General features: G+C 31.9%; 1 protein-coding gene across 2 annotated transcripts in view; it reads right to left on the bottom strand.

Moving 5' to 3' along the window:
- Positions 1-13,468, bottom strand: part of DACH1 (dachshund family transcription factor 1) — a 400,280-nt gene that overhangs the window by 219,785 nt on the left and 167,027 nt on the right. For both annotated transcript variants that reach the window (XM_057707817.1, XM_057707818.1), the window contains exon 2: positions 13,258-13,373. In XM_057707817.1, coding sequence (XP_057563800.1) covers positions 13,258-13,373 — 116 coding nt within the window. The remainder of the gene's footprint in view (positions 1-13,257; positions 13,374-13,468) is intronic.

The following is a 13,468-nucleotide window of genomic DNA, read 5'->3' as shown; positions in this document are numbered from 1 at the left end:
CACTCCCCTTTTGGCTTCCAAGGAGGCTTTCTGTGCATGTATGGTCGGAGGAGGTCTGCGGACTTTGAGAATGAGGAATATGTGTTCTCTTATCTTCTATGTGGGCAGGGCCCCGCCTCCTCTCCCAATTGTCTTGTTATTCCTGTCTCGGAGTATCTGTCCACAGGGAACAAACTCAGACCATTTGCTCTGGGGGCCTATCTGTCTCCTGCCTCAGGTTTTTCAAATTAAGATTAAGCATGTTAATAAAAATTCGAAGTATTCTTTAAGAATTTGACTCTGTCCTTTTAAAAAATCTTTTATTTCAATTCATCCTATTTCAGTTCTACTCAAAATATAAAAACCATTTAAGGAGATTAATGCATTTCTTGGAATGGATGATACAGTGACAACAGGGCTTTTAATTACCCATCCCTGAGTTCAACCCCCAAGTAAGGTCTTCTCTTCAACTTGAGCAAGTTATTTAAACTATCCATACCTTAGTTTATTTGTATGTATAATGGGATAAGCAAGACCCTTTAATAGTTTGACATGAGAAATAAATTAATCTTCAGATATTGGCAAATTTCCTACCATGTAACAGTTACTCCCCCTTATTTTAAACAATTAACTATACTGTTTGATTAAATCATTTTAATTTAACAATGCTTTGTCCAGATACCATGCTAGCAACTGAACACAGGGTGAAAAGTATACACATAGCTACTGTTTCTATGTATAAAAGTGTTAGCAATCTTTCAGTAAAATGTATGTGTATATAAGTTGGTTTCATTTCTTTCCATTGGATAGTAAGTATAGACAAAGTTTTATAGTAAATAAACAATATAACTGCAAGAATATCTATAAAAAAGACACACAAGAAGTACCCTGTAGATTAACTCAAGCAACTATTTTAAAGCAAATCTCAAATATTTTCACTTGCAAAAATATTCTTTTTTCGTGTTTTACATCTGCAATATGGCCATGGTTTTTCTAAGCCACATGATTAAGACTACAAATTTGAAAAAGCTTTTAAAAATGTTTTCTAAAACGTAAAGCTTTCTTTGAAAGTATTCATAGGGTTTTTAAATATGTTACTTAAGAAATATACATTGTCTTTAAGAAATCCATGGAAACTTATAGAGGAAATAAGAAACCAGTTAAAAATATAATGATTATTAATGAAAAGATGACATAAAAATGTCAAAATAATGAAAAATCACACATGCTAGTTAACGTGGCATTTTAGGAACAAAACTAAGTGAGATTAAGTTAAAAATGAAGCAGCTGCTGATGGCAAATTCTAGGTACAGATTTTTTTCACATAGAATAGCATAAATATTTACTCATGAAAGACTATAACTCAAGGTATTTTCAACAATATTTTGTGAAAAGAAAGTGGAGAAAAACACAGCCACACACTCAATTCTTTACATAGCTACGATCTCACTTTAAATCTCTCTGATTCTTACAGATAAAAGAAACATAGACAAATAGTGGTAGCCCATGTCACATGTGTTTAACAATAATCCTGAAATTTAAGACACTAATGCCTAGGAACCCCAGAAGCAATATATTTTCTTGAATTCAGGCCAAGAACAACAGTGGACTAGGCGAAATTAACTGGATGGACAGTTAACACTTTCAAGGAAAATAAAGATTACTGTTAGGAATATAGCATAGTGTGCTAATGAGAGAGATGATGCTGAACTTTTTTATGATCAATTTAAAGAATTTCAAAAAAAGCAATCTGCCCATTTCATTAAAATAGCAATATTGGTATTGGGAGAAGTGCATATTTCTAAAATGTCTACCTTCCAATAGTCCTCTCTCATTGATACATATAGTATTTTATTAGAGATGATTGATGTGAAGCTCACTGTAATTTCAAAAATTCATAGAATATTATTATGTCATGAAATCCATGCCGAGAAAGCAATTGCCGTTATAAATCAAAAAGACAACTCATATGGACAGGTCATATGGTAACGGGTTCTCCTTGGAATGGTATCCTTAAATGTAATTTATTCAATAAGTAACTTAAAGGTTATGTATAATGAGATGAATCTCATGCTCAAATAACTTCAAAATGTTGTTATATTCTAATAGTAAGAGATTAATTTTCTTGGAATTTAGACTTACTTGCATTCATATTCCTTTGAATTAACATGATTCTGTGTAATTCTTCTGAAATGTTTTTACCCTAATATAATCCCCTAGGAGGATTTCATTAAGCAATATAAGATAATAAATAATACAAAAGGCATTTACTGCTTTAATATGTGAGTGGAGGTATCCAAATAGAAGAACAGACATTGAAAACCTTCCCAATACTACATTTTCACATTTAGAAAATAGTTTTCAACTAGATGTTTTAACAGGGAAAATAATCTCTCAAAAAATGACTTCTAGGGAATAATGCATTACCAGAGGGATTAAACATTTTATTGACTTTAATATTAAATATTATACATGTTTAAAGAGAACCTTGATGATACAGCATCACATTTTTAAGTCTAACCCAAAATAGCAATTTATAATCTCATAGCCCTTTGGAAGAGACAAAGAGTCTTGTCACTCTTAATGCTTGAAAACTCCACACTGTTCCATATCCTTACATCTCAGGAGGCAAACTCAAATCATTAGAACATACATATTTAGAAAAATAGTCTCTCCACATGTATTTGCATTTCTTAAATGAAAACTAATGGGAATATGTTTCATGGAATGATACTCCATCAAAGGATTTGATGTTAGAAGGCATTTCAGTGAATTAAATATGAATCATAAAATTCTATATATCATAATGATCAAAAAGTAATCATTGACATGAAAAGATTGTATCAGAAGAAAAATATCTTATTTGAGCTAATTGGAAGATACAAAAGCAATTTTGAAAACTGAGGAAAGGATTACAATCCAATTTCATAAATATAGGAAAGGACTCATCATTCCCAGAACTGCTGTGTTCAAACTAAGAAAGAAATAACTGGTATTCTATTTGGAACAAGGCAGAAGTCCTGTTTTGAGAATCATTGTAATAAAACTAAATATCGGATGACATCTTGCTATATATAAGACTTTGCAAAGCGTTTTGTGATACATTAGCTCATTTGTTCTTCACAAAGTCATATCAAGTAGGCGATAAGGCAGATCTTATGATGTTTGGTTTAAATATGATAAAGCAAATATTTCAGAAGGCAGCTTGGTGTAGGAAAATAACCAATAAATTAGAGTCAGAAAATTTGAATTGAAAACTGTCTCTAGCACATAATAGTGAAACTTTGGACGTCTCCCAGCATTTTTTTCCTCCTCTCTAAAATGATGCTTTAGGTACTAGCATCTACCTCGTGATGATTGAGGCCGAGGTCACATTGCTAGACGTGAGGAAGAGAATGAAAGCCAGACTTTCTGTCCCAAGTTAGGAGCCACATCACCATGTCATGTTGTTTTAAAGAAATACATGTTTTTTACGCAAATCATAACCTACTTATATTCTAAAATCAGCGAAGATAAAAGAATCAAATCCATCTTGGTCTTCTCTAGGAATTCAGCTTACGGTAACTTTAGTTAAAATGTGAAATGGCACAAAAGTAGATCTGGAAATAGTTTAACCTACTGTATATATATATATATATCCTTAGCCATATATCAACAAGTGAACATGATAAAATGCTCTCACATTAATTATACTGACTGCTTCCTTAATGAAGTGCAAAAGTGTTTACATAATCTGATTCTATTTATTGAATTAGGTTACAGTTTTATCATTTTGAAAACTGGCTTATTGTTTACTTTACAGTATATGTCAATTCATTTCAAACAATTAATAGCACAGCATACAGCTGTAATCAATGGAAAGCAATCTTCATTTTTAAGGCCTACTAGCATTTGTAGTGTGCATATTTCTAAAAGCTATATATGACAGTTTGAACAGATATCAAACAGAGGCAATGGCATTTCATATCCATAAGGCTTATTCTGCCCACAAATAAAAATTTATAAAAAGAATTTATTGTCATTAAGTCCTGAAAAGTAAACATGTAATAACAAAATTTTAGTGTTAACTACCTCTACTAGGAATATCTATAGAGTACATTTATATGAATTTGAATTTGCTAAACTAAGACTTCCTAAACCTAAGCTATACATTTTTTAGTTATCAATTTTATTCTTAAATCCAAATAAGCATAGTCAGCAATAATAATCAGTAACACTTGGATCAGCTTATTTAATTACAATAATAATACTCTATCTTTGTCTAGCTTCATCATTTACAAAATACTGTTATAAATTGTGTCATTTGACTTTCATGGCAATTTAATAAGAAAAATAATTTTGATATAATAAAAAGATTCTTTTTTAAAGATGAAGGAAATAAAGGATCAAAATATTCAACTGGCTGTATTACACTTTTTAAAAGTTGTGTCTTTGGAAGATTTCCATAAATTTCAAGAATTGACAGGGAACTATGTTCAATATCCTGAGATAAACCATAATGGAAAAGAATATAAAAAAGAATATATATGTATAACTGAATCACTTTGCTGCATAACAGAAGTTAACACGACATTGTAAATCAGCTATACTTCAATAAAAAAATAAGAGAGAATTGACTCCTCTCTTGGAGACTTTATTTTTTAAAATGGAAAGTCAAATCAAAGAAATTTAAAGATCAAGGTCTTTCATTTAAATCCCTTTAAGAGTTCATGTCTTTCTATATCAATTCTGATGATCTTTATTGGTTAAAATAATACTATTTTTTCCACTCTTCATTCCAAATCCTACCACAGCTAAATTTCTCTTGTCATTTTCTTCTGTCTATTAATCTGACAGCTATGGACCCCTTTACAGAGTACTCATAAAAGAAGGGCAGAGAGAACAAAGGAGGAAAAAACATTAAAATTTTCTTTTAATTGGAAAAGAAAGTATTTGTAAACATGTCATACTCACAGTCTTGCCCATGAGGTAACTATTCTATCCATGAAAACAAGTGTAATAGACAGTAAGATAGCTTGTACACATGAAACGTTCATTTCAAAAGTAATTTTCAAAAACTATGAAAGAATATAAGAATATAAAATCCTGAAGGATGGATGCCCTTTAACCAGAAAGGCACCATGTCAAGTTAAGAATAATAATTCAAAGTAAAATAAAATAGAATCATCAAATTTTATAACTAGAAGGGAACAAGATTGCCTTCTTCAATCTACCTCCCTCCCATGCAATATCACCTTCAAATTTCCCTAAAAATAGTGATTACGAAGAAAGGAGATGGATGGCTGATGGTCCAGGAATGAAGGAATTCTTTTTTTAACTATTACACTTTTGTACCGTGAACAATATGGCCAATAAAAAGTAACAAAGCGTAAGTACTATGGCTAACAACTTTCCATCTCCCTTTCCTATTGAACACTTCTGTCAGAAGGAAAAGTTAAGGTTTTATGAGTAATAAGCTTCAGTTTTAGGTAGTTCTCCTGCAGCAAGTCTCTTTCTTATGGAAGCCAATGCAGACCTCTCTGTAACTACTGCTCATCAGTTAAATTTCTGTCCTTGGAAGAGCACCGTATGACTCTACGCTAGCATCCACTTTCAGACCCTCTATAAGTCTTCTTAAGACTAAACATCACCATTTCCAAAATGCTATCATCTGGACTATTCTCTTAGTGCTCACAGTCTGTCAATGCCCTACTAAAAATTGTGATGCCATGACTGAACATAATATTCCAGATGTCATCTGAACTGCAGACTAAAATTGTATTGTTGTTCCCTTTCTTTGGACTTTAGATTCCTATCTATTAAGTTTAGGTGTATTAGCACTTTCAGAAGTTCTATCACAATGTTGGTTGATACAACTGCATAACCAAATAAAATCTTTCAGTATTTTTTATGTAAAATGTTTTCAAATCAAGTCTTAAGTTCACTAATGACTAGGGCAATACACGTTTCAGGAAACCAAATTCAGGTTTTATTAATACTGCTATTTTTCTGACATTTGCCAAGTTTATTTGAAATGTTTGGTCCTGTCAACACTTGCAATTAGCAATTCTACTTCTTTAAAAAGAAGACTATAAAGTTGTAAGACTTATCTCCTATGCATGAAGAAAATATAAAGAAATTTCAACATGAACTTTAAATCCTTAAAAACAAAGCTGGAGCACTTCATTAAGGGAAGAAATTAAAGCCTGTATGTTAGCTAAAGGGGGGAAAGCCTATCAAAGACAGAAGAGGAGACTAAACAAAGAATCCTGTTTATCTTGTATGACTTTTGTTCTACAACATCTTTATGAATACTCAATACATATCTATAACAGAGCTGGTTGTTTTTCCTGAATGAACATTATTTAATGTATTTCTCATTTCTCTTGGTTGGGGAAGGAAATAAGATAGTAATATCACCTCCTACTGGTCAAGAAATTAGAGCAAGCAATAAAAGACAACATGTGACATAATGTATAACCAAGGGACTAGAAGACTTCGAGAATTCCACAAGTAAATGAATAACCCACAAAGCTCCCACTAAATCCACACACCGTCCACCATAGTAATCAGAAATTGACTCAAAATCTGATTTGCTTTTCTTAATGTAAATAAACTTCTCTTCTGTCAAAGGAGGCATTATGTTACTAAAAAAGAAGCAAATAATACCTTGCAATTAGTCAATTAAGTATATTAGCAACTTCATTACTGCAAATCTACTGAGAGAGAAGTTTAAGTAGATTATAACTCAGTACGGCCCAATGTAGGCCTATGAGACTACAGAACTCAATAGAAACTTGGAAGAGGGAAACAAATTAGGAAAGAAAGGACTGTAATTTTCTTCTAAATTAAATAAATGAGAGGCCTGTCCAGAAGTCTAGTAATATGTGGTTATGTAATTAAATCTAAAATAACAGATCTTTGCTCTAAGAGATTAGAAAATGAAGATTTTTATAAACTTCTATGCTAGTAATAACAGGGAAAATTATGATTTGACAGAAACTTCTGATTATAATGTTTATGTAATATATACATATATAATGTATATTTAATAAAGTAAATATATTTATTATCTAGTCCCTCATACCAAAGCTATATTTACATTTAGTTATGTTATAAGCTACATTTTATTCATGTAGGTATTACATTAGTTCTATATCAAGATACTGTGGGTACAAGTATATATATGCAGGAATTTTAAAGGCTAGTATGTTCTATGTTGCCATTTTATTCCTGAAAATATTGCTTCTTTAGAGCATCAATCTAGAAACATAAATTTCATCAATTGCTAATGATAATGCTTAAATGTAGCCACAATAACCCACAAATAAACAAATAAATAATGCCCTCCATTTCCTGAATACACCTCCTTTAGCACTAGACTCTGCATCTTTAATATCTTTAATCTAGAGCACAGTTAGTGCTTCATAGGATTTTAGAAGCAACAGTGTTTAAATTTTTAACTCTGAGGCATAATCATGTCTCTCAGAACTCCTTGGCTAAACATATATTAGTTATATTCATTGAACAAATATTTATCTTGAATATCTGCTTTATGCAAGCAGGATTCTACATAATGGGATACTATAGTAAACAAAAAAAAATCACCAAAATCTGTAGGTATGCGTGTCTTCTACATAATATCTCAACCAGGGACTTTCTGGATGTGCAAAGCTGATGATGACCCCCAAAGTTATGCCTACATCCTAAATCTGGGAACCTGTGAATGCTACTTTACATGGAAAAAGAGTCTTTGCAGATGTAATTACGCTGATGATTTTGAGATGGGGAGATGATCCTGGATTATCTGATGGACCCTAAATACAATCCCAAGTATTTTTTCAAGAGAGGCAGAGGGAGAGTTTATACACACACACAGAGACACACACACACAAAAAGGACAAGGTGGAAATTAGAGCCACAAACCAAGGAAAGCTGGCAGTCTCCAGAAACTCAAAGAGGCAAGGAAACAGATGCTCCCAAAGAGCCTCCAGAGGGACGTGTGGCCCTGCCGATAGCTTGGGCTGGCCCAGTGATTGTTGATTTTGAACTCCAGAATTGTGAGAGAATTAATTTTTATTTATTTAGTCACCAAGTAGGTGGTAATTTGTTACAGCAGCCACAGGAAACTAATAGAGCATTCAATACAAGTTTTAAAACTAAATTACATGATGAAGTTTGGTATTTAGGCTGGCCTTCCAAAAAGGAAAAAGAGAAGATATATCACTTAATTTTTCTCTTCAAGAAATATTTAAAGGGAAGCATGCATGAAATACTGATAGGCTAAATGCACTATCCTCAAAATGTTCAGTGATTAAACTTTCACAAGTATTCACTACATATAAATGTATGAAAATACATACCTATACACACTGCATAACATCAATAGTTTAAATAATTTGTATCATATTTACTCTTTGAGGGAGGCATTCAATAGATTGTTATGTTTAATTTATGAGTGAAGGTGATCAATCCATTTGTGACTGCTTTCCTTGCGCATTTTTCTGTTATTCTTACTTGTAAGTCTCCCCTGGGAAAACAATGCATTTGTTATGATAAACTTCTCAATATGTAAAATACATTTCCACCTATGAATTTTTTTCTCAGAAGTTGAAATGCTTAATGAATTTAAAACATTACAAATGCTGATACTACAAAAATAGATAGTTTGGATGTTGTTGGCTCGTTGGTAATATTTAGCAAGAAAAATAAAGAATATAAACTTTGAAAATGTCTTTGACTTATAAATCCACATGAGAATACTTGCCTATCATCTTTTTTTTTTTTTTTTTTTAAGAAAGGAATGTTTCAACGGGATTAACTCTGGTTAATATTGCCCTGGTCTAGTATGATTTTCAAAATGGTAAAATTGCATTTATAAGTTCTTACCTTTTAAGCATAGTGCATGTGTGTTTACAATTGCTTTTTTTTAATCCTGAATGCATATTGATGGTGTGCCTACAAGGTCACAGTGAGAGAAAAGATGAGTCTAAGAAACAAAACTATGAATCATTCATTCATTTAATTTGAATATATCTGAAAACATTAGGTAATGGATAACTTTTTTTAATGTTAAATGCAAATATTTGAGATTCACTGAGTTACTTCTTAATACCTATATGAAAATTGTATTTCAAACCTAGTTTGCATCCTGCCCTAAAGATTAAATCAGGAAGTTGGCCAAATATACTATCCAAATTGCACTCCTGGCACAGGAGGGGGGTATTTAGAATTCCTAAACAACCCTTTCCTTAATTGTAAAATACAAATGATTCTATAAAAGTATGAATGTTATTGGAACTCTGTTGCTAGGATGAATTTATTCCAAACTGGTATTTCTTATCAAAAATGATTTATGACATGTGCTCAGTCCAAATAAATGTAGGGAGCTCTACAGGAGGTGTTGTGTTGTGAGACTCCACAAAGAACCCTCTTTCTTTCATTAACTTCCACCTCTGGTTGCTATGGCATCCAGTGACAACCATAAATTTGGAAATTATCACCATCTGCCCACACCCCCTTCTACGGTTACACACAAGTCCACTTGAACATCCAAAATAGCAAACAAAAACTCCATAAGCAATCTCAAAGTTTTTTTCTTTTTTTCTTTTCAAATTACAGATACCTAAATACATAATCTTAGGGCTGGGAAGACACTTTTTAAAAATACAAAAATAGTCAAAATTTTTTCTGAAAAACAGATTCCTCGAGGAATGGTTATTATTTAACTCCAATGTTCAATTGCTGTAAAGTAAAATGAGGGAATGATTAGAAACAAATTGACAGTTTTTTATAAATTGTCAAAATAAATAAACTTTTTTCACAGGACCAGTTTTGGCAACATTGAAGGTAAATTTGCATCTTTTATGCTTTTCGAATGATAATACTTGGAGTATAAAAGTACAGTTCAATGTTTACAGGCAATCACTGATATAAATCTTAGAAAGGATATGAGATTTGAAGGTGGGTTGTTTTCTTCTTTATTTTTTTTTAAGGTCTATACCTTTGTTTATTTGTTTTACTAGTTTCAGGAAAATGATTTCCAGGTCTTTAAAAGATACTGATATAACTATCAACTCCTGGAAAAAAATTTTTTAAACTCCAAACTCACAGGTCAAAAATATAAGTAGAAATCTCCTCAAACTAGTTTGTTTAATGTCAAAAATATTGACATGTAACTTTTTCATGGTTTTAAAAAATAACTTCATATTTTTTTCTTGGGGAAAAAAATAGCATTTTATTTTTAAAGAAAGTAGCAAATATAAATAAAGTCCTGGGACATAAAGTCTATATATTCATATTGAGTCATATTCCCCCAATAAAAGTACTCCTAGGGAGAAAAGTGTTACACGCTCTTGACAACTATAAGATTTCTTTAAGATGATCAAATTCCCAGTTAATGTTCTAAGATAGTGAATAACATTCTCCAAGGGATGAAGCTATTATTCTGTATTCTCTAAAATCTAAACTTTTCCATCTAGAAAAATTTTTTGTAAAAAGAGCAATCATATTGAATATATTAAGACAGCACCATTCATGTGCATTAGTCAAACATATGGCAGCTTCAAATCTTTGGACCAGTGTCTAAAAATTGAATTAAGTGAAATAGGCAAGAGTGAGCTCACATACCCTGTTTTAAAGCCATTTCCTGGGCTCTATAGAGTATTAAACTGTCCAAAACCCACTTCTTCAAATCCAGTCTACTCTCCTGTTGAGTCTCCCATTTCCTCATCCTTCTCTGGAACATGACTGCTTAAGGTCTGTTTCAATGTAATGCTTAATAAGTTTGAGAGAAATCCTGGTTTCTGGGTTCACAACATATTAGGAAGAACAAAAGTTAAAAAAAAGCATGTATGAGGAGACAGCACAGCAACTGAAATACATGAAATGTTCACTTTGTTGTACAGGAGAAACTAACACAATACTGTAAAGCAATTACACTCCAATAAAGATAAAAAAATTTTTTTTTAAATTTTAATTAAAAAAAACAAAGCCAAAAGACAAATGAAAACTGAACAGATACATTGTAATTCATATCACAGTAAGAGGTTTAATCCTCCAAATATGTAAAGAGCTCCTAAAAATTGATAAGAAAAAAAAAAAAAAAACCAAGCCAAAAACTCAATAGAAAAATAGGCCACAAGCTAAGAACAAATAGAAGAGGAAATATAAATTGTTCTTAAACATATAAAAAAGATGCTTAACCTCTCTCAAAAAAAGCAAAGGGAAAATAAAAATGGAAACTCTATTTTTTCATTTATTAGATTGGAAGAAAAACATGTTTGATAATACTCTGTCAGTGAGGTTGTGGGGAAATACATATGTTTATACACACACACAAAAAACGAATGTCCATAATCATGTGTCAAGTTTAAATTATCTTCAGTATCTCTGTTCACCAAGCTAGGGACGTGTGTAAGATATTTCAGAAAAGGATCTATCACAAATGATTTAATATTTTGATTTTGAGTTTTGGCTTATGATCTTCAGTTGTTTAGAAAGTTCACTTACCCCAAAGTTACTTGATGGTCTTAATTATGTGAGGCGCTGCTATACTTAGATTCTGATGACATCATCTTATCTCACCACTTGTTAGGTAGTGAAGTATTTATTGTTTTCACCTCAAAATGTTGGCAGACAATTTGGAACCAGATCTTTTCTATTTTAATACAAAAACAATCTAGACTACTTTACACCCAAAATAGAACTGTGATTAGTGAGAATCAGCACAAACTTATCAAACACAAAATAATGATTGTTAAAATGATTATTTTTTTAAAGCCCCAAAATGTATTCATTGAGAAGTTAGGTCAAAGACTCTTAAGTCTTTCTTCTAGCACACCTGAGTCTTTCAATCACAAAACATGAAGAGTAAAGATTTTCTTTCCATCTTGCCTATGTAGTACCACCCCCCCCCCAAATCTGCAAATCAGAAAATTTTATCTAGTTAAATAAAAACAGTTACGCCTTAACAAAATGCTACCTACTTCTTTTCTAAATATCAAATTTGGAATTAGAATTTCAGGCAGCAGAATTCATTTACTTGTGAATCATGACTAAAGCAAATGAATAGAAATGATGATACCTGCTCTGTAATTGGGCTGTTTTTGGCTATTGCTTTCATTTTTCTGTTTCTCAGTTTTTCATCCTCAAAGATTAGCATAAAATACAACTCTTCATTGGGATGTGAATTACTTTTAAGAACCTTTGGTACCTTACTAAAAAATGTTAAATATATAAAATGAACAAAACTTCAAATTCAACTCAGTGGATATCTGATAAAGGTTCACAAAAGTGAGCAAACTGTTCAGACGCTGCCACAAAAATAAAGGTGAGTTAAAGGAGCCATTGGTTCCAAGGAGGTTTCAATGAAGTATGGAATGTGAAATAAAATACCCATGATTATATTACAGCCTAGAGAAAGACAAATGTTACAAAAGAAAAAGAAAACACTGATATGGGAATTCAGAGAAATAATGAAGACTTTCTCCTGATCTTGCCAGATTATCTTTCCTGTTTCAGTCGTGTTCAATGACAATTACGTGTTTATATGTCTACTCCTCAATAAAATTTCCATGATGGCAAGAATTAACAAATACTATATGTTATATAATAACAATGTCATTATTATTATTATTTCAATTTGCTCTGAGTCTGGATGAAAGATGGGAAGTGGGCAGACGTGTAAGTAAATAAAAGAATTAATGAACACATCCAGGTGGTGAAAATCAAATGAGCTATTTTTGCACGCAGCACATTATTAAAGTTATCTATGGTACAGAGCTTTTGTGGTCAAGACTATTCTTTCAATTGCACATTTTCAACGTTCCAGTAATAAATATCCTTCAAGTGCTTCTAATAGAAATAGTTTAGAAAAAACAGGAGATACTTCTATTTGACATGGTTACAGTCTTTTGTTTGGATGCATGTTAATCTATTTTGGAGTTTTTATAACATAACGAAACATAAGCTTAGAATTCAGAGACCTGGGTTTGAATAACCACTGACATGACCAGCCACTGATTCTCTCTGAGCTTCAATTCCTTAACAGGAAAGTAGGGATAATAATTTGTCATTTGATATTAGCAAGAGGATTCATTAGAATAACCCTTAGCACTCTGTTCAATTAAACTTCTTTAATTTTATTTCAAGTAAAGAAACAATGATAGTCATAATGAGGTTTTGAAATAAATTCTCATCAGTAACATTATGGCAGTGTGAACAAAGCACAGATAGATATAAAAGCCATGGCACTGGCTGATTTGGAATATTTTCGGCATCCGTAGGTAACACTCTTACCTGTTGGTGGGATTATCCCAGGAGACATAAGGCCTGGGACAGAATGTGGCATGATATGAGAGTTCTCTGGGGAGGTGACACTTTGAGTCCTCTTAGGAGGCCTTCCAGGTCTAGAACTGAAACAAACAAACAAAAAATTTTTACAATTAAGCTGTTGTCTTACACATCATTGCAAAGTTGTTTCAAGTGGTAACATGGACTGTAAATAAAT

Source organism: Hippopotamus amphibius, chromosome 14 (genome assembly GCF_030028045.1).
Source record: "Hippopotamus amphibius kiboko isolate mHipAmp2 chromosome 14, mHipAmp2.hap2, whole genome shotgun sequence".
Lineage (NCBI taxonomy): Eukaryota > Metazoa > Chordata > Mammalia > Artiodactyla > Hippopotamidae > Hippopotamus > Hippopotamus amphibius.
This window is presented reverse-complemented; position numbering and strand designations above follow the sequence as displayed.